Raw genomic sequence first — 22,877 nt, forward strand, 5'->3', positions numbered from 1 at the left:
TGTGTGTGTGTGTGTGTAGAGATCAGTGCAACTAGAAGAATCAACATACTCCACAATGGAGAAGCTCCTAGATAATTATGCCATAGTTACACCCTCCCCGTGATAGTTTGGGTCCTATGCTGCTGCAGTTTACTTAGAACAGCAGTCAAGGCAGGCTGGATGCAATGTTAATAGAAGGAGAATCCCACCCCCGTTTGCCTTCTGCTAGCCCATATGACTGGTGCGGAGAGCCAGAGGATTTGCTTTGTGAGCTGGCTGGCTTGGTGCCACAAAGGCACGTCCAAGGCCTGGCTATTCAGAAAGGATGCTTAGCTGTAGCAAAGCCCTTTGAGATCTCTCTGTCTTGAATGGAGGGAGGAACTAGCATTGCTGAAGGTGACTGATGCTCCCATTTTTAGACGCATTCCCACTCCATACCCAGCTAGTCCTCTTGGGCTGACATCACAGGATCCACAGAGCTATTTAAACTGCAGCCGGGCAGAGCCAGCCTGAGCTGAGGATCTTGCCTACATCTGCTGACTTCCCCTCTGCTTCACTCCCAGCAGGAGACAGAGAGAGAACATGCCCCCAAAGAAGGATGCCCCAGTGAAACGGCCAGTACCTCCGCCTGCCAAACCAGCAGCTAAGCCAGCTCTAGCAAAGCCAGGGACCCCGGCAGCTAAAGGCAAAGCACCAGAACCAGCACCAGCAGCACCAGCAGCACCAGCAAAGCCCAAGGATCCCCCAATTGACCTCTCCAAAGTTGTGGTGAGTGAAACATGGTAGAAGGGACAGGACACCTGCCGGAGCCCTTCTCTTCTTGGGAAGGAAGCCGGTTAAAGGCAGCAGCAGGAGGGGGTGGCCAGGATCTTAGGCTATTTTATCTGGCTCTAAAGTGTTTTCTATCCTTTTACTAAATAGTGCTTTGTGGGATGATATTATTGTAAGAGGGAACTAATTTGAGAAGTGTTGCAGCAGGGCATTACAAGTGGATAAAGGGAGGTTACAGGCTGCAATAATTAATTAGGAGCACCCTAATATGAATTAGTGGGTGCGAAGAGGGGGATAAATAAATCAAGGCAGCTACCACTATTTTAGAAGCCAAGCCTGGCCCTGTTCCACTCACAGACACCCACCCAGCCCGACTCCACAGAAGGTGTTTGGAGTATTAAATACGTTTGGGCTTGAATAATCTCCTCAGCCTGGGCAGAGACAGACGATAGTTTTTAACAGAATTGAAGGTGATTTGAAAGAGGCTTCACTTCTCGTGGTACACACGTTTCGTTTGCCTGTTTTTCTTATCAAACAGATTTTTGAAATGCTACAAAGCCACTTTATTTGAGGCAAATGGTGGGATGAATGAACAACATACCATGGAAAGAGATTCTTCTTTCAGACCACCAGCTCTCTGAAAAACTTGTCAGGCTCCAGGCTTCCGTAAACTACTTTCCAACTCCCTTGAAGCAGTCAGGTATTTCCCCCTGGCAGAAAGATCAGAATGAGTCAAAGCCAAAGTAAAACTCAATTGACAGGAGCAGCATGTGCTTATGCACACACATTACCTATAAAGCTGGCCACCAGACAATCCCATTCCTATGGGATACCCAAATAGCTGGCAAGATCCTCTCATGAACAGCAAGGGACCAAGTAGGTGTCAACTGGGTGTCAATTGAAAGGCACTGATGGCATGCCTAACTCTTATCTGATCTGTTTATTTTCATTGCTTTTTACTGAATCCCCATATTCAGTTTTACATTTTGCAGGAACTTCATACATGTTTAAATCTGCCTAGCTAACTCTGGCTGGAACCAAAACATGGGAAATCTGGCCTCTCTTATGGAAGTGGTCAGCACTGGGTCGGAAGCAACAGAAAATAAAATGGAATGAACTACCGTAGGATTTAATTGCAACTTATTCCATTGTCTCCAGATAAGACAGCTGATCTCCCTGAGTTTTGCTGCTCTTTAAAATGATTCGTTTCATTTACCCTCACAGCTATTGTTCCATGTTTTTCAGAGAGGCAGCTAAGGAGCACAGATGCTTGGTTAAAAAGCTCTAGTGAGTTGTACACCAGCAAGGATTTGGGTCTAAGTCTCCTTGGTTCAAGGCTAACACTATCTGTTGGACTAAATGATACAGTGTTGGGAACTGGAGCTCCATATGGGAAATGAGAATGTCTAAAATCAGACATGTTTCTTTCTCAGCCCATTCTGAGTTCATTGTGTGCCTTCAAGGCTGATAATGAATTCTAGTTTTACAAAGAAAGAAAGAAAAGGCAGGACACTGGCTGCGCAAGGTGTGGATTTGTGTGAAGCTAAGTTGGCCACTTGATCACACTCTAGACTTTTAGTCAGGATAAATAATTAGCCCTCCATGTCAAGAGGCAGTATATTTTGGGGTTCCAAGTGGTGGGCATGCAACCAGAGCACAATGTTCTGCTGTTTGCTTCCAAAGACTTCTTGCTGACTGCTATTGGGAACAGAATGCTGAATTCGATTGCTCTTGTTCTCCAACTTTTGTGCTGACATTCAGTGAATTTCCCCAGTCTGAATTTAGTTTTATAATGCATACGAGATATAAATATAGTTATATCCTCATATTTAAAGATGCTTAATCTAGGTTTATCATTATTTTTTCCTTGACACAAGCTTTTTGCAGGCACAAATTCAACATGTGCCGCTTCCCATCACTATCTCTCTGTGCTGGGGGAAAGCTGTACCTGCTGGATTTTGGTCTGCCTGGAACCGGGTAAGGCTATAAATAAATGGTAACTCCCTATAAATGGGTCTCCCTATGCATGTTTAGCCTAAAGGTGGGTGAAACATCTGAAATGGCTGAAGACTATCAGCCTACGCAAAGCTGCACTACAGTGTGCTCGGTAGCTAAGCATAGAGCTGAGTCTGGGTCTTTTATACAGTATTTAAAGGAAGCTCCTTCCTTGACCTCTGCACCACACCAGACCTCAAGGCCTTTAGGGTTCATAGCTTCATGGAAAGCTGGAGCTTCTTCTTCAGTTCTTAGTGTAGGGCTGCCTGCCATACATCTGGACATAACCCGGATCAGGCCCTCGGAAGCAGCGTCCAGGCAGAAAGTGTGTAATTGTCTGGGGAAATCTGGAAGCGTAGCTTTTGGCGAATTTTCTTTTCTCCTTAACAAGATTTTGCAAAAAGAAGCTCAACAACTTTTGTGTCCAGGTTTTCACTTTTTGAAGTAACCCTGTCTCAGTGCTGCTTCTAGGCAGCCAGGAAATAAAGTCCATTTCCCCATCTCAACAGACAATGGTGAGTGGGAAGGGCAGCAAGCTAAGGTTAGCGGGTTAGAGGGGCAAGATAAATTTAGCAATTGAAAGGGCTCCTGTTATTTTAACGACAGGTCCGAACAGCAGGCGCAAAAGCCTGGTATTTGGCCTGCATTCTCCGAAAGCCCGGCCAGGGACAGGTGGCCACCAGCGGGGGTGGGACGGGGGTGGGACTTAGCATATTCCCCGCTTTTTACAGGGAACAGTTATTTCAATCCTACCTCTATCCCTTTGCTGGGATGCCACCTTCTGAGACTGGGAGGATCAAGTTGCGGGAGGATTGGGGCATTCAGTCAACAGCCACGTCCTCCTAACGCTGCGGGATTCCTGAAACAGTGAGGTAGGGGCTTCAATAAGGAGAGTGATGGCAGAGAGGGCAAAGCGAGCCCTTATTTAAACCCACTCTAGATTCCAGCCCTAGAAACCTCCTGCTGAACTGGCCTCCCTGGCGCCTTAAGCATCTCCTCCTCTTGTCTTTGCTGGTCACAAGGCTGAAAGAGCCAGCGAGAGGCCGGCCTCTGATGCAGGAAGAGGCAGTCTGGCCTAGCAGTTCCAGGCCTTGCCACAGCAGCACCTGCATGCGCGGCGAAGAACCGTTCTTGGTCCACATAACACGCAGGGCTCCTTTGCATTGTCCACGGGCCACAGAACAACCAGAAAAAAGAGTACTGTGCAGATCCACAATGATAATTAGAAATAGAAATAGAAATACTTTTTTGTCTTTTTTCTTTTTTAAAAAATTATATTTATTAAAGTTTAATAGTTACAGAAAAAGAGAAAGTAAAAAAAGAAAAAAAACGATAAAAAATTTAACAAGCAATACATCAAAAATAAGAAAAAAAAACAGAAAAAACAATACATCAAAACAACAAGAAAAACAAAACAAATTTAAAAACACATCCAATATTTCCATATCTTTACCTTTCATTTACTTGTTTCATCGGCCTCCTCACACCTCCCTTTTTTGTATTCTAGTTCAATTAGCTATTTCAGCAAATCCTTTCCACCTTTCTCAATTTTTTGTTCTAAAATTTATCTTAACACAATCTAACTTTAAATTTTCCACTTTAACCCCTTAACAATCAGTTTTTACTTAATTCTTTATAACATTTCTGCTAAAACCATATAACTTCATTCCAGCATTCTTCTAACATTCATTAATTTTGCAATATTTCTGTAAATATACTTTGAATTTTTTCCAATCTTCTTCCACCGACAGAAATACTTTTTTTGTCACTTGTACAACTTGTATACAGTGAGATTACACGAGCTCCCCCCACTCAGCTCTCTTAGTCTTAATTCCCCTCCTTTACGGACGCACACCCACCAAACCCTTAAATCAGTTGCCCAGTTGTTATCTTTTCATTCAGCAGCCTAACAGCTCACGGATAGAAGCTGTTCATTACCCTGTTGGTGCGACTAATCAGGCTTCTATATCTTCATCTGCAGTGTCTCATGTCGCAAAACTGAAAATCCAGAGTTCACCCTGGTTTCCCTCCACTCCTGCCCTCTGCTCCAAGCCTCCCCATGAGCCGGCCAGCCTCAGGTTGGGTCTCATCTCCAGCCACACATGGCCACACATGCGTAGTCTTGGGGGAAACGCTTCCTGTCTCCAGGATCTACTCCCAAGGCCTGTGGGAAGCAAGATGAACAGAAGCAAGGGTTACCTTTTGTAAACCTCGCAGCTGGGACAAATATATGGAGCCCTGTACTGTACAGTGAGATGCCTGGATCACAGTCTTTTTAGAATCATAGAATCATAGAGTTGGAAGAGACCACAAGGGCCATCGAGTCCAACCCCCTGCCAAGCAGGAAACACCATCAGAGCACTCCTGACACAAGGTTGTCAAGCCTCTGCTTAAAGATCTCCAAGGAAGGAGACTCCACCACACTCCTTGGCAGCAAATTCCACTGTCAAACAGCTCTTACTGTCAGGAAGTTCTTCCTAATGTTTAGGTGGAATCTTCTTTCTTGTAGTTTGGATCCCTTGCTCCGTGTCCGCTTCTCTGGAGCAGCAGAAAACAACCTTTCTCCCTCCTCTATGTGACATCCTTTGATATATTTGAACATGGCTATCATATCACCCCTTAACCTCCTCTTCTCCAGGCTAAACATGCCCAGCTCCCTTAGCCGTTCCTCATAAGGCATCGTTTCCAGGCCTTTGACCATTTTGGTTGCCCTCCTCTTGGGCCCCTAGGAGCTGCCAAAGGGGACTGAGGGGTTTGAGGTGCTTTCAGACTCTGGGTGGAAAATACCTAACCTTTACACAGAGTAGACCCATTGGCATTAATAAGTGAAGTCATGCTCATTAATTCCATCCTCTGGCTCCAAGATTGCTCCTCTGTTTTAAGCAATAAGCGGAACTGCAGTTGTCTTTCCACATGATCATGAGCCTTCCTGCACTTTTTCTCTGTGCATAGTTTTCCATGTTCCATCCACACCAGCTCCTGTGAGTGACAAAGGGGAAGCTTCAATTCACCATTTGGAGCTCAGCACACCTTTGTGGTGGGCAACATCTTATCACCCTGCTCGTTTCCCCCACTGATCTTTTTAGCATATAACACTTTTCTGGCTACATTTCGTTCAGTTTTTAAACAAAAAATGTGATGCATTAAAACAAACAAACCAGAAACACATATTAGCCTAATTAAAAGGATCAATTTAAAAATGAATAGATGTGATAAAATGACACCCATTGCAAAGTTTATAGTGAAAGTGTGCTGCAAAGCTGTGAGAGATAGAAGCATAGAATCGTAGAGTTGGAAGAGACCACAAGGGCCATCGAGTCCAACCCCCTGCCAAGCAGGAAACACCATCAGAGCACTCCTGACATATGGTTGTCAAGCCTCTGCTTAAAGACCTCCAAAGAAGGAGACTCCACCACACTCCTTGGCAGCAAATTCCACTGTCAAACAGCTCTTACTGTCAGGAAGTTCTTCCTAATGTTTAGGTGGAATCTTCTTTCTTGTAGTTTGGATCCATTGCTCTGTGTCCGCTTCTCTGGAGCAGCAGAAAACAACCTTTCTCCCTCCTCTATGTGACATCCTTTGATATATTTGAACATGGCTATCATATCACCCCTTAACCTCCTCTTCTCCAGGCTAAACATGCCCAGCTCCCTTAGCCGTTCCTCATAAGGCATCGTTTCCAGGCCTTTGACCATTTTGGTTGCCCTCCTCTGGACACGTTCCAGTTTGTCAGTGTCCTTCTTGAACTGTGGTGCCCAGAACTCAGACCCAGATGCGCCTGAGTTGTTGGGCACTGCCCACCTGCAAACTCTGCCCTTTAAGAGATCCTGCTAAGGGAATCTGCAGCTACAGAGAGTGCTCTACTCTTCTGTACTTCTGAAAAAAGCAAAGACTTTGTCTGGAAAAAAGGCACATATAATGCAGGGAAGACAGAGGATAGCCATTAATGGACAGTGATGCCATGTGCATGTCCTGTGAAAAGTAAGTGTATTGAGAGTGCCAATTCCACACCTTGGTCTGCAAGCATCCTTGGGCAGCTTCTGCATGAGGCATTGAAACTGGAATTGACCTGCCTTCTTCACTGACATTTTATAGGGACCCACGTGCGTCATCATCCATTTGAAAGTGTTTTCTCAGTGATACACATGACTTTCTCCAGAGGGAAAGATGCTCACAGCAGTACTCTTCCAACTTGTGCAAGAGGTGTGGTTTCTATGTGTATAGCAGCATTGGGGCGGGGGCAGAAATGAGCCCTATCACCCTGCCCCCCCCCCCCACTTTCCATACCTAAGCACGCTTTTACTATCTGGTAAGGCCATTCCACATATTTTAAAACACTGATTAGTTATTTGAATGAATGTGCTGGAAATGAACATACAGTAAGCCCTATATCTTATCTAATTGCTCTGTGTTGCTTTAAAATGTGGGTTTTTAACCATGTAATTTTAAATTTGTGAAATGTTTATAACATTGTAAACAGCTTTACCTTGCACAACTCTGAGAAAAGCTGCCAGTCTCATTTTATTTATTTATTTTATCTTAAAAACTCTCATATCCTTTTCATTAATGCATTTATGAATCTCAAAGTGGTTCACAATATGCAGAAGCCCTGCTGTCCCATTGGAACTGAACTCAGGAAGTGAATTTGCAGATGAAGAGGCAAGTGTAGAAATCCAGCAACTGCTGGGAGACTCTGAATGAACATGTGAAGACTCAGCAGGCACCATCGCTTGAGAGAGAGAGTGACCTGGCCTGACCTCTGGACTCTTCAGTGGATTCAGGTTTTAGCATAAAATTTGGAGGAGTTCTGGGGAACTGAGTCTCCACAGTTGGGAAGGAAGGGAGAGAAATGGGAAAGCATATTTTTGCCTCTTTGTTTGTTTACTGACAAACAAGAGTACTTGCGCAACATTGCAGGAGAGTGAGTATTTTTTATTTTATTTTATAAGGCTGAGGAAGCAAGTTGCCCTTTCTCAATGGCAGGAAGGGAAGTGAAAAGCTGCTGGATCTCTCATCGGGAGTCCAGCCAGTCAGTCAGCGGAAGACCTCTTGGCCCAAGGCTTCAGAGGAGCTGAGTGGGCAGGGAGCAGGGCAGAGAGAGGGAGAGAGAGGTGAAATTGCAACTCCCCAACTGCCTTGGAGCTGGGGTAGGAGGGGAGGGCGTAGAAATCTCCTTGGCAGGCACTGCCTTTGTAGCACTCTGTTTACTCTCTCTCTGCCTCTCCATCCTTCACGCCCCCCCCCCCTGCCCTTTAATAACCTCAACTGTGAAAGGCAGTCATCTCCCAAGAACCTAGACAACATTAGAAAGTAGCTGGGTTGGCTCATAAGGAAAATTCCAAAACTCATTTTAGGGCAACGCCTTTATGAGGCCAACCAAAATGACAGAAAACCGTGTGCAAGCTTTCAAGTTCCACAGAACTGTTTTCCACCTGGCCTGATGAAGAATTGTGGAGAACTTGGGAAGCTTGCGTGCTTTTTTTTTGTGACAGGTTGGTTGGACGAAAAATGGTATACTCCAATATGGATTTTGGAAGTTCTTTCAAAGTCTTGGGGTGAGAGTGATAGAATGGAGGGAGGGGAAGCAGAATGAATTGTCGCACACAACTGTGTCTCACCCACTGATATGAATGGAACATAGCAGAATGTGGACACACAAAAGAAAATCCCTGGTACTCGGGAAAAGCAATTGCAATTCCACTTCTGGCTTACCACAAAAAAAGCCCAAGATTGTATCTTTCTAGGCACTCCTTGTCTTGGAAACACCCTTTGTTTGAGCAAATTGAGAGAGAGGTCTGAGGAGAACTGAAAATTGGAGAAGGAACAGAGAGACAGAGAATGAGAGTAAAAACGAACCATTCAGAGATGACCATGGAGGAGACATTTGTGATATATAGATACACAGGTGGCGAATCTTTCTTAGTGTGAGGGCTGCGTTCTCTCATGAGGTAACTTCCGAGGGCCACCTAGTGATAGGCAGGGCCAGAGTAATGGGCGTGACTCTTCTTTGTACAAGAGGTTGCATTCCAGACATGGGTGTAGCCAGGATTTTTGTTGGGGGGAACAGGACTGGGTTGGGGAGCAAGACTTTTGGGGGGGGGAGAACCAACATGATCCGTCAGTTAAGTATTTCTATTGTTTTACTTGATCGGGGGGGGGGGGCATCTCTCCCCTGACCCCCCTTGGCTACTCTCATGATTCCAGCCACAATAAAGCCAGAGATTTCTACACTCATCTCAAAATCCAGGCTAGCAAGAGCCAATATCACAGTCAAAGAGTTTGACGAAGCCACAGAGCCAGGAGTCGTGGTCTGCAGAAAGGGGTTGGCCTAGGGAGAGCCCTAAGAATTTGATCTGAATAAGCAAAATTCCTAACCCTGGTGGATTGTGTAGGTATTTTTGGAAAATGCAACAATACAAATGTCTGGTATGGCCATCAACTCTAAACTAGTTGACCATTTTTTACACATCTACTCGCCAATGAAAATTAACTGGTCAAACGTTAAAATGGGCAAAATATATAGCATAGCTGCCCTGTTCCATCTTTAGTTTTTCTTTAGGAGCTTTAGCATCTGCTCTGGCCACTCATCTCTGGCTGAAGAAGTTTTCTGCGAGTCCTAATGCTTCCTTTTTATAACTTGGGATTTCTATCCACAACTTGGGTTTGACCACCTTCCTGTCACCTTGCCCAGTCTCTCTCTCACTTTGCCCCTTTCCTGTGATTGTCATGAACTCCAACCACTTTCTTTCTTCTTCCTAGATTGAATTCACTAAGGAGCAGTTGGAAGGTAAGCCAATTTGATTGTCCAAAGGCACCAGGAGCAAGCTTTCCTGAGATAGATGCAGAAGCACTGACATCGCATGCGCCTTGCAGAATGCTGACATTGTACATGCATGCACCCACAGTCGCGGGGCTAAGTTGGTGTCCCTGGATGCACATAAATGCATGAACTTTCACCTGGTGGCAAAACTATTTCTGATTCACTTCTACAGCCCACCTCAAACAAAATACAGTGGTACCTCGGGTTACATACGCTTCAGGTTACATACGCTTCAGGTTACAGACTCCGCTAACCCAGAAATATTACCTCGGGTTAAGAACTTTGCTTCAGGCTGAGAACAGAAATCGTGCTCCGGCGGCAGCAGGAGACCCCATTAGCTAAAGTGGTGCTTCAGGTTAAGAACAGTTTCAGGTTAAGAACGGAGCTCCAGAACGAATTAAGTACTTAACCCGAGGTACAACTGTAACTGCTTTGTGTGCATCTTGGTGTTTACTTTTTACTTCCTAAAACCTCTTAGTTTCTTAGGGACTGGGAGCTATTATCAAACGCAATGGCCCCGTATCACCTTCTCCTCTCCCCCTAACATTTAGAACACCAAGAAGCACAACATGATGCCAGTGTTCTGCAAGGTCCGCCACCCCCGCTTCATTGAACTGGCTGCTGGGAAACCTGAAGTGGTGATGAGATCACATCACAATTTTTGTAGTACTAGATATAACCGGGAGTGGGAGAGGAGTTACAGCCACTTCTGGTCTCATGGCATAAGCAGCGGAGAACGGAGTAGCTAGAGTCGAGAGACACAAAAGCCTAGTCCATCCTCTTGGACAGTCACATAATGTATCCCTGCCCCAGCTTCCTCCTCACATAGACTCCTCCAGGTTCAGACTGAGCAAACAGTAATTACAATTGTCCTTTCTTCCCCAATACACCTTTGTAACCCACCCAGCATTGTCACACCTTTAGTTTCAGCTTTCTGATCTGACACCTCCATGCACACACGCACACACCCACCCACACCCACACTTTTATTTGAAAGGCACTCATAATTTCCCTCATGACACAAAAGAAATCATATATTTTTTCTGGAAGTATGGTTTTCTCCACGACCACTTAACAGTAATTCTTATTTTTAAATCTTATATCAATACTGTAAACTGGTTTTCTGCCCCAAAAGCCCTGACGCGGATTACAATATATGTGGGTTCTTTAGCTAGGAGCAGCAACCGTTTAGACTGCAATCCTTGCCACACTTTCCTAGAAACAAGTCCCATTTAACTCAATGGGGCTTACTTCTGAGTAGACTTATACAGGACTTCACCATGAATAAACTTGGAAAGTGGTTTTACATTTACACTTGTAATGCAGGCAAGTCCTTAGGAAGCCTCGCCATGCTCACCAAACCATCCCTCTATTATTTTAAAAGCTGCCCTAAGCATTATGAGAGAAAGAGTGTACATATTTCCAACAAACAGAACATTGTAATCACCTATAGATACCTGATTCAACTATCTTGCACTTTGAGTTGCCCTTACCACTGAAACCTTCTTTAGCAACTTGAAGGAATGTCTCATTAGCTCAGTTAGTGGAGGAGTTGGGGGCCTGGGTATCTGAGAGATGCAGTTCCTCTTGCTGTGCCTGATTAGCCATGCCTTTGTGCCGTCCAAGGTTGCTACGGGATTAGAGGTGCTGTCTAAATATAAAAATGATTCCTTGGCAACTAAAACCCTCCCAAGATCAAGGTGATGCCCCTTGGAAGGAAGGTCCCTGAGATCCCTCTTTCGTTTAGAGCAAGAATAGCCAGAGTCTTCCTTTCAAGATCACCATCATCATTTTCTCTTTAGACCCAACCCAAGCAGAGCTTGCCCTTTGGTAGGCAGCAAACTCCCTCCCTCCCTCCCTTCATATTGGCTGTGATGAGTGATAGAAACTGGGCAGGTTAAACAGACCTTGCAGACGGCGGTGTCTAGTTTCTTGGGATTATGTGAACCATCAAGTTGACAGCTGGCATGGCAAGCTTGACACTTTATCCCCAAAAAACCCTCCGGTCCCCGGCAGCTTGCCCAGTTCTGAGACCTCATCACAAAATAACCACATTAAAACTTTGGTCTAATCTCCCTAGATTACAAAGAGGCCTTTGGGCTCTTTGATCGGGTTGGTGATGGCAAAATCCAGTTGGGCCAGTGCGGAGATGTGATGAGGGCCGTGGGGCAGAATCCCACAAATGCCGAGATCATGAAAGTCCTGGGACACCCCAAGCCGGATGGTGAGTCTTGCTCCTTGTCTCACAAGTAGAAAGGGAAATGGACAGTATGGCCACTTGAGGGCAATAGATTCCAAATTCAAGCAAGTATACAGTACAGAGTAGTACTAGGCAAAAACTGCATACAAAAATGTGTAGAGTGGTGCCCCGCAAGACGAAATTAATTCGTTCTGCGAGTTTTTCGTTCTACGAGTTTTTTCGTCTTGCGAAGCACCAATGTGTATTGACGGTCTCCCATAGGAATGCATTGGCGGTTTTTTAAAAAAAGGCGCAAGACGTTTTGTCTTGCGAAGCAAGCCCATAGGGAAATCCGTCTTGCGAAGCAGCTCAGAAAACGAAAAACTCTTTCGTCTTGTGAGTTTTTTGTCTTTCGAGGCATTCGTCTTGCGGGGCACCACTGTATATCAGGAGAAAGGGCTGCTAAAATGCTGGTGAATTTTCTTGAGAACTTTTTTTAAATAGAAAAAAATAGCAAGTTGATGTGGAAATACGGTGAACTGAATTTAAGATTGGGAAAACAAATTTGAGAGGTCTGTCCATCTTTAGTTAGGAATGGGTGAAAGGGTGGGAAGCTGTGTAGGACACATCAGCCCTGAAGGTTGTTTTCAGACGTGAGGCTGACATCCCTTTAGAGCTTCAGCATTCTTACTAGTTCTACTATTCAGGCTTGAGTGCCAATGCTTATGTCGCCAAAATGGTACCACCAACATGCAAGGAGGAGATACGTGTGCATGGATGGTGCCCTTTTGGCTGCATTAGCCTAGGCACTCATGCCTGAATATCAGAAGCAGAGATATTGTATCAATTAAAGGAGAAAAATAAGGAAAGAAAATAGGACAATAGTAGAAACATAAACATGGAATATAGTATTCTCTCTTTCTTTACTTCTGTATAATTTGTACTTTCTATACCGGTAATTTGAGTATGTATTACATAGAAACCCAGTATAAAAGAAGCTGATGTGTGACCTTCCAGTTCTGAGCCTGTGCCTCATCCTCCCCAAAAACCATATGCTAAGCAATTTTCAGGATGCCAAACACAATTTCGGGTTCACATTCCAAGTGAAAGAGTGCAGTCCTCCTGGGATGTATACAATCAACGGACACAGATTTCTGAGGGTGTAGGCTGGGAAGTGCCCCATGAAATATGGGAGCCAAAGCGCTTGGGACTAGTTTGCTGTTGACAGTCTTTCCTCCTCCTCCTCCTTCTCCTCCTCCACTAGAGCTGAATTCTAAGCGGGTGGAGTTTGAAGAGTTCCTGCCCATGTTACAGACTATTGCCAAGAACAAAGATCAGGGAACCTACGAAGACTACGTGGAGGGGCTCAGGGTCTTTGACAAAGAGGGAAACGGCACCGTCATGGGCGCAGAACTGCGCCACGTCCTCGCCACGCTTGGTAAGTGCTGCCAAGTGAAAAGGCAGAACTTTCTCACCAGTTTGTTGCCAGAAGGCCCAAGCAGCTTTGGGGGCACACCAAACATGAGGAAGCCATGCTAGAGCCCAGAGCCCAGAAGGATCCCATTTTCAACACAGCCATCATCCCATCTCACTTACTTCAGCTTTGGGTGCAGGTGGATGTGCTAAACTAGCCAATGGGCGATGCTGCAATTAATCCTTGTTTGAAATGATTGTTCATTCATAAATGAACTGGATGGCCTTAGGCAAGCTGGTGTTGTCTCTCCCAGTGCCTAAACAAGCTATAGCTTAGGGCCCCACTCTCTTGGGGGCCCCCAAAAAATTTAAAGAAAAAAAAATGGATGTACATTTCCAAAATATAAGATCAAAAACAAATAAAATAAAGCCTACATACAGGAACAGTGTTTTGTGTTGTGTAGGCTCCTATTTATTAGGTGCAAATGGCTTTAGATACCTATTAGGTCCATAAATTACCATATAGTATATATTCAACATAAAAAACAGTGACAATTTGTTGTTGACAAAGGACAGCTGCACATATAAAGGGCCCCATTACTTTCAGTAGCTATGGGCCTCATCAAACCTAAATCTGGCCCTGGTCTCTCCAGGTACTGTTTTGCATCCTGATTTCCCCTTAAAGGTAAAGGTACCCCTGCCCATATGGGCCAGTCTTGCCATACTCTAGGGTCGTGCGCTCATCTCACTCTAGAGGCCGGGAGCCAGCGCTGTCCTCAGACACTTCCGGGTCACGTGGCCAGCGTGACAAGCTGCATCTGGCGAGCCAGCGCAGCACACGGAACGCCGTTTACCTTCCCGCTAGTAAGCGGTCCCTATTTATCTACTTGCATCTGGGGGTGCTTTCGAACTGCTAGGTTGGCAGGCGCTGGGACCGAACGACGGGAGCGCACCCCGCCGCGGGGATTCGAACCGTCGACCATGCGATCGGCAAGTCCTAGGCGCTGAGGTTTTACCCACAGCGCCACCCGCGTCCCCTTGCCTTGCTACTAACACTGGCCCCACTGTAGACTCATAGTACCTCTTCCCCATCAGTGGCGTAGCGTGGGTTGTCAGCACCCGGGGCAAGGCAAGTAATTTGCGCCCCCTAACCCGTGGATTTGCGCCCCCTAACCTGTGGATTTGCGCCCCCTAACCCTAACCCCCAGATGTTGCGCCCGGTGCGGCCGGCCCCCCCTGCACCCCCCACGCTACGCCACTGTTCCCCATTAAGGTTTGGGGGAGTGGACTTTATACAGAGAGGGTGCCCTTGTGGCAGGGAGTTGTTGCACTCTCATCCACTATAGAATACGTGCATTAATAAATAAGGACTTGCGCTTCTGTTCCAGGGAGGTGCGGTGCACAGCCTGCAAAGAACTATTGAAAAAGTGAAGAGTCTATAAAATGGAGAGATACTTTTGCTGCCCTTTGTCTCCTTATTTTATTTTAGAAGAAAGGATACATGATCATTGTTACCCTTCAATCTAAGCCTATAATATGATAGAGGGTTTTTTTCTTGTGGTGGCTGACGACAGAACCACAAGACCGGTGCAAAACACTCAAACAAAGGTTTTATTACAGCTATACAAAAATAACGAACACAAAGCATGTGGGTGTTCTCTCCCTGCAGGCAAAATTCAAATTGTGACTTCTTTTCTTTTATACACATTACTAGCTATGTCTAATTAGCCTAGAAAACCACACCCAGAACTCACAGAAAAAGTTCTTAAAGCTGTTTGCACCCTTTTACTGTTTCTTGATGAATGATATCTAACATAATAATGCAACTGAGTTCAATGTGGCTTACTCCCAGGTAAGTGGGGTTTTGGTTGCAGCCTAAAGAACTAGTCATGCTGATAGACTAGAGCATCAGGCTTGAACTGGGAAAAACTGAATTCAAATCCTAGCTCATCTACACAGCTGTGTCCCACGCTCCTTCCAAGGAGCTCACAATGGCATATGATAGAATTTGCTCTACAATCCTGTGAAATGGATTAGACTGAGAAATAGTGACCAAATGTCACCTAAAGCATTGGAAATGGCATGGATTTGACCCAGGTCTCCCCATTCCAAGTATGGCCCTCTAAAAATAAAATTCAAATACCTGTTTCTATACATACACACACACACAACACATACCAACATTCTGTTTTGAAGATCAACTGCAATTGATTAGAATTTAATAAAGGTAAATATGGTCTATCACAAATATCTCAAAATCAGATTTGATTGTTGATGCCATTTACATCAAACCACCGTCGGTGCCACAAACAATGTAGTTTCATACACATTCCTGAGGAGTTATTTCAGCAGATTGAACTACTTGGTATGCTAGGAACAGCCATTGCAGGGTCCTCCAGATGGTGCTGGGCCACTGCTCCCATCATCCTTTGACCATGTTGGCTGGGGCTGATGGGGACTGAAGGGAATGTAAATAACCTGACCCCTTCTTCCATGTGCTGTTCCTCCTCCTTCTCTTTCCAGGTGAGAAAATGACTGAAGAGGAAGTAGACACTCTCTTAGCTGGGCACGAAGATGCTAATGGCTGCATCAATTATGAAGGTGAGAGACTGGGTCTGTTTTTGCATGAGCAGGTAGGCCCAGTGTCAGAACACTCATGCTGGACTCATCCAGACTTCCTAGGCCCAGGGTCACACTTTGAAGTACTGTATCCAAGCGTTCTTCCCACCCACTTTTGCCCCTTTTCTTTCTTTCCCAGAGAAACCCTGCTCTTTACCACTGAATCAGAGCAAATGGCAATCTGTGGGTAACACAAATAGCCATTTGTTCTGATACAGCATTAAAGAGCGGGTTCTCGTGGGGAATGTGGTGGGGAAATAAAAAAGAGTGCTTGGACCCAGTGCTTTAAAACATCGACCTGTGCCTAGAAAGCATGGCACAAAAGGAAGTCTGGATGAGCCCATGACCTTGGCGGGGGGGGCATCTCCCCCCCCATCAAGTAAATAAATAATAATACTTAAGTAACTGATCAATTGCGTTGCAGATAACTCAGTTCTGCCCCCTAAAATACAGCCTGCCTGTGGATGATCACTTAGAACAGCTGAGTAGACAGTTTAGTTTGATTCAAGGGAAGCAGCGACACTTCCCAGTTTCACAGGGAAATGTGGTGATAAAAGTATAGATCCTGCAAGCTTGTATATCGCAATTAACTAAATTTATATATCACTCAACTGTAGAAAAACCTCTAAGCAGTTTACAAATGAATATTACTGCCTCTCCTGGTATGTCCCACAGAGAAACCTACGGTCTTCAAATAAAAACATCTTGAAGGTCCCAGGCCACAGAGAAGTTAGGCTGGCCTCAACCAGAGCCAGGGCCTTTTCGGCCGTGGCCCCGATCTGGTGGAACGCTCTGTCACAAGAGACTAGGGCCCCGCGGGACTTGACATCTTTCTGCAGGTCCTGCAAGACAGAGCTGTTCCACCAGGCATTTGGCCAGGGCACAGCCTGACTCCCTCCTTCGGCAATCCTCGCGGAGCTCTGGACCAGTGGTTGCCATTGGTTTGATTTGAATTAATTTTATAATGAATGATTTTAGAGTGTTGTGCTGTGTTGTACTGTTGTACTGTTTTATTGTTGTTAGCCGCCCTGAGCCCGGCTTCGGGTGGGGAGGGCGGGATATAAATAAAATTATTTTTTATTATTATTATTATTATTATTATTATTATTATTATTATTAAAAAGCAGGTAATGTACAGAACATTGCACACATTATCTACAAGTTGAGGTAAAGCTTTGCATGTGAAAGGTCTCAGGTCAATCCCTGGCATCTGCTGGTAGAGCTGGGATTGTAAAGGTACCCCTGCCCGTACGGGCCAGTCTTGACAGACTCTAGGGTTGTGTGCCCATCTCACTCAAAGAGGCCGGGGGCCAGCGCTGTCCAGAGACACTTCCGGGTCACGTGGCCAGCGTGACATCGCTGCTCTGGCGAGCCAGAGCCGCACACGGAAACGCTGTTTACCTTCCCGCTAGTAAGTGGTCCCTATTTATCTACTCGCACCCGAGAGTGCTTTCGAACTGCTAGGTTGGCAGGCGCTGGGACCGAACAACGGGAGCGCACCCCGCCGCGGGGATTTGAACCGCCGATCGAAAGGTCGGCGGTTCGAATCCCTGCGGCGGGGTGCGCTCCCGTTGTTCGGTCCCAGCGCCTGGGATTATACCCACCTCTGAAACCCTGGAGAGATACAGCCTATCAGTGTGGACAGTATCAAGTTTGCTGGACCAATGGTCCATCTAAGTACACGGCAGCTTCCTCTCTTCCTAAGTTATATGGGGTGCTGGACTTTGCTTGTTGCATTTTTCATATGCAAACAAATGTGCAACACTGTGTGGATGAGGTGCTTAAGTGCCTAGTACTGTTGGTAATACAGAAGCCACAACTGGCCCATTCAACAATTAGGGCCTCAATGCTACATGCAGGGAGCATTTAGGCACTTCATGACCTGCTAATGCCAGAAAGGAAACTCCTAATATTTAAGGGGACGTAAGTGAGGGCAGGAGAACAGATTGCAGGTGAGCAATTGGGCCAGTTGTCACCTGAGGCAATCGTTTTGCTAATGAAACATCTGTCAGGGAGGGACAAGAGGCAGTAAAGGTTGACTGCTACCTTAAAATATCAGGTGTAACACGCATGACAAAGAACTCATAAGCCACTTCCTCTCAGCTGCTTGGAGCGCCATAACTAGACACTGGAGGCATCTATTGGGAGTCAACATGGACCACTGGTAGCAAACTGTATGGAAAACAGCCTTCCTAGGAAAGCTAAAACAAAGGATGCCTTCATCCAGTTTGGCTCTCCTTCATTGTGTATGCAAGCCACCAGGCAATAGCCAATCCCCCCCCCCCCAACAGCATACAAATCAATATGGTTAACCTGACGCAGCAATACCGCCCCCCCCTTGCACACACAGACGAAATACACTGCAACCAACTGACTGCAACCTACCACACCCTGGGCCTTCTGGTCTCTCACACAGCAAACAAAAATAAAGTACCTGCTTGCGTGACACTGAAACAAAAGCTCTACTTATATACCATGCAAAAGAATGAAATTCTACAGTCTCCCCCTTTACTCTCCTCAACTCCACATTTCCTACAACAGTAATGTCTCACTGCCTTGTTTGAAGGATTCTGTGACTTGGAAACAGAGGTTCTGTATGTACTCTTGTTAGCCTAGAAAATACGATGATGGAAACATATATGGGGGGGGGGGAACAGGTGTAAAAGGCTCACTGGACCAAAATACTGAGCATGTGAATGTGGTGGCAGGTAGATTTAATTTCCTGACAACTCTTTCCTTTCTCTCCACAGCCTTTGTCAAACACATCATGGCAGTCTGAGCGGAAGAGAGTGAGTATGTGCCTCAGAAATGAGTGTGGTTAATTCTGTGGAGTGATGTGTGTTCTTCCCCACCGGAAACAACATTTCCTTCCCTGTAACCTCGTTCAGTATTGAGCCTTGAGCTCTCTTCTGAAGTTTTATGTTTGTGTGTGGTATCTTGGTTCGCCAGAAGCGGCTTAGTCATGCTGGCCACATGACCCAGAAGCTGTACACCGGCTCCCTCGGCCAATAAAGCGAGATGAGCGCAGCAACCCCAGGGTCAGCCACGACTGGACCTAATGATCAGGGGTCCCTTTACCTTTCATTATCAAGTGCACACTCCAGGAAAGTTACTTGTTGCTGTTGCTTGTTGATATAAAGTCAGTTTGCTATAACTTGTTAGTGCTGATGTTTGCAAAGTCTAGCATTGCAGAGCTGATGTAGCCAAGCTGGTGAACCAATAATTTTCACCTTCTCATCAGAGCTCTTGTCTTGAAGAGCTACTTCATACTAGCTCTTGCCAACCTTTGATACGGACTGTAATGGACACACCATCATCTTTTCTCTACAGACCTGATGACGGTGGGGTTGAATAGCTGCACCCTTCAGGCAGGACTGCTAAACCCATCACTCCCCGGTGGAATCAACTCCCCCATTTTTCTACCTTTGTATAAACACGATCGGCCACCCAACCCTCGCTCAGAGTGCTGGCTGCAAATGATGCTTCATTTATACTGCAACGTGGGAACATCACTGAGTGTTCCTCTGTGGAACCAGAAGGGGGCACCATTGAATGCTACAACCTCTATGAGAAAAACACATTTTTAAATCATTTTGACTCTCCCAAAACAATACATTTACTCCACTGGTCAATAAAGTCGTTGGTTTTCAGCTCTTTCTGGTCTCGTGAGTTTGTGTGATGATGATGATGAAAACACATTTTTATAGAGCGCTTCACAGCATAAAATCATCAAGAGAGTATGCACAATAAACACAGGAAAAAAATGTATCTTTGGCATCTTTGTGGTGGGGGAATGCAAGGAGGTTCCCCCTAACACCAAGTTGTCAGGGAATTGTGTGAGAGCCCAAAAGCTCCGAACCATATTGGAAAGCGGAAGGAGAGCCAGGACCTGTCAATAACATGTGAATTTTGCACACACATCCAGATCTGGTTCACTGCTTTAGAACAAAACTCCTCAAAGAAGCTCAAAGTGGCCTACACAGTTCTCGCCATCCTCACAACAACCAGCCTGTGAGGTAAATTAGGCTGAGAGGTGGTCACCCAGAGAGCTTCATGGTAAACTGAGGACTTGAACCCCGTTCTCCCAAGTACTAGTCTGACACTCTTAACTACTACACCACACTGCAAATGTATGCAGTGGGAACACACGTTTATTGCTGAAAACTATGGTCTAAACCACAGAGCCTAGGGCTTGCCGATCAGAAGGTCGGCAGTTCGAATCCCCGCGACGGGGTGAGCTCCCATTGCTCGGTCCCTGCTCCTGCCAACCTAGCAGTTCGAAAGCACGTCAAAGTGCAAGTAGATAAATAGGTACCACTCCGGCGGGAAGGTAAACGGCATTTCCGTGCGCTGCTCTTGTTCGCCAGAAGCGGCTTAGTCATGCTGGCCACATAATCCAGAAGCTGTCTGCGGACAAACACTGACTCCCTCAGCCTATAGAGCGAGATGAGCGGCGCCACCCCAGAGTCGTCCGTGACTGGACTTAACGGTCAGGGGTCCCTTTACCTTTACCTTTACCCCTGTTACATGGAACCTCCTGTCAGGCTATGAACTATGGACTATGCATGAACTGGGGTAGCCCTGTGTTTGGTACTTCAACAAAAATGAAAAATCTTCACCTTCCACTCTGTAAATGGATCAACAAGGTGCATTCCCTGTCCTGGTTTGAACTCACTGGGTCCTGACATGAGTTCAGGAGGACTTCCCTTGAGATTTATGTCCAGTAGCTGCCTGTTTAGGTCTCCCTGCTTCTCTCTTTCAGTGGTCTGAACCATCACCCCTTTCCTTGTATTCCTTCTCTATATTTCCTGTTTGCTTCTCCTCTCTGTGCTGATTCATTGGTGTATTTTGTCCATCTGCAACACTTGCAGAAAATACACACATAATATTTTTAAAGTGTGTGTAATGGCTGCATAGGAAGGGTAATGAATACAATTGGCACTGGCTTATCTGCCCGACCCCCTCTCCCTTCCCAGAATAAATATTTAAAGTGGCACAAGAGAAACGTGTGCATTTGGATCTGTCCGGCTGTTGCCATTCAATATCCACACTAAGCCCAAGATTCAAAGGAGTTGTCAACACATTGGCTTATGATATGTGTGCAGCACATCTGTAGCCACTCCCCCCGTGATGCACTGACATATATCCCCAGCCAGCCCCCATTCAGGACTTGCACGGTAAGGCTCCAACCCCAATCATATTTACTTGCAAGTATTTAAGTCCTCTTCAAAACAAGGGAACTTCTCATTAAGCAGTTTGCCTCTAAGCGTTGCAAATGGAAAGTCACAACCAGACTTGGAATTTTTATAGCAGGATGCAATATCTCCCTGTCCCCTCAATAAACAGCCACTCAATGTGTCGTCACCCTCTCTGGACCCCCATCCTCTAGCGATGGCAGAAGAACCATCAAATCGCACTTTGCTCAGACTCACGACAAGCTGTCAAATTCAAGGAGGTTAAAAAGAAAAGGCCATTCCCACGTCAGGGAATACTCTGGCCTCATTAGCGCAGATGAAACACATTAGTACACAGCCAGGCCTGCTGATATATGAGCTGTATGAATGTGTTGCATTTAGCGCATGTGTGCCCTGGAGATTTGACTTTTGTTGCTGGAGAGGCTCTGATGTTCCAGTCGGAATCACAGCTCAACAAGAAGGCCCTGTAACATACCTTAGGTCAGCCTTCCCCAACCATGTGCCCTCCATAGCTGTGCTGGTTGGGGCTGATGAGAGAGTTAGAGGGCACCAAGATGGTGAAGGCTGCATTATCATTAATATTATTAATGATATATGCATTTGCACACTTGATGTTAATACATGTATGTTTTCTAAAACAGTTGTTGGTTAGAAGACTGCAAAGCAAATTCCACAGAACTGTGAATTTTGAAGGCTGCGTTACAGCTCACGTACCATTATGGGAAGTGTGAATGAAATATACTCGGAGTCGAGAGTGGATTTCATGGTCTTTATTCAGCTCATAGTGGTGAGGAGGAATTAATGTTCCCCCAAAGTAAATGCTTTATATACTGGTACATTATTTACACAATGGGCTGCACATGATTGGCTAATTCCAGAATTCTCTTGTAGGCCAATCAGGTTGTGGATTCACTTCCATCTGGAGCTGGATTGGGTGGCTCCTGCAGACCAATCATACTGCTGCATTGTTCTAGGACCAATCAGACTGCTGCATTTTGGATCCTATTCAACTCAGTACATAACAGTCAATTAGGTTCACTTTAAAATCAGTATCAAACCGGATCCTTCCCCAGATAAACAGCATGGTTGCCATGCTTCTCATCTCAGGAAACAGCAACTCCAGGCATACCTAACCTTCTTTATGGGAAGGTCCCACTTGCTTTCTTGACTCTCACCTCACTGTTTGCCCTCCACCAACCTCCAGCTCACTGCCCCCAAGATCTAACCATTTTCACTCTGCTTCACTTCGCCAGTGACAAAGTGGATTAATATCCTTTCTTGGACCGATGAGTTTTGTGAATGAGTATAAACACCCAGACCATAAAAGGCTTCTCTTTTGTATTAGCTTGGCTTCCATAATGTGGGAGAGACTGCTTTCTCCCTAGCACAGGAAAGGCCACCTCACTGGTTAATGCAAACAATTCAGGTTGATTAAATGGCCTGTTATTACAAAGCTCCTGGATTCATTCTGTCACATGAAACACATTCTGCAAGAACTAGGGAAGGGTTAGGGCCCCGGGGCAGTATATTTTGGAGTCGGACAAATGCATCCCCCCTCTTGCATTGAACTTCAGGCTCCACTCACCCAAAGCAGGGACCTTCAGCCTATCTTATGATCAGGCCAGCCTTGGGCTGGGTTCCAGTTCCAGCCTAGCCATGGATGCTCTGCTTAGCCTTGGGGAAAAACACTTTGCATCTCTCTGATCGACCCGTCAAGGGCAACAGTTCTGCTAAGTGGGGTGGGGCGCTGCTGCTGCTGCTCACCTGACCTTTGGGAGGTAACATTTCTGCTGCTTACTGGGAGGTAGAGGGTTGAGGCAGAAGGGAGGTTGGTGCGGTACAAACACACCATCAGGAATCCTGGATTGGCTTCAATCATGCATTTGCACTGCGCCAGCTCACCCCC

The 22,877-nt window shown here is 45.8% G+C and overlaps 1 protein-coding gene across 1 annotated transcript; it reads left to right on the plus strand.

Annotated features, from left to right (window-relative positions):
• Positions 1 to 236: 236 nt before the first annotated feature.
• Positions 237 to 19,426, plus strand: LOC310671673 (myosin light polypeptide 6-like). The gene is made up of 8 exons (XM_083428071.1): positions 237 to 375; positions 543 to 747; positions 9,505 to 9,532; positions 11,646 to 11,789; positions 13,009 to 13,182; positions 15,681 to 15,758; positions 18,527 to 18,565; positions 19,107 to 19,426. Exons 2-7 carry the CDS (start codon positions 562 to 564, stop codon positions 18,553 to 18,555), a joined length of 639 nt encoding a protein of 212 aa, XP_083284197.1. The 5' UTR covers positions 237 to 375; positions 543 to 561; the 3' UTR covers positions 18,556 to 18,565; positions 19,107 to 19,426.
• Positions 19,427 to 22,877: the final 3,451 nt, after the last annotated feature.

Source organism: Podarcis tiliguerta, assembly GCF_965153285.1.
Source record: "Podarcis tiliguerta genome assembly, chromosome: 2".
NCBI classification, from domain to species: domain Eukaryota; kingdom Metazoa; phylum Chordata; class Lepidosauria; order Squamata; family Lacertidae; genus Podarcis; species Podarcis tiliguerta.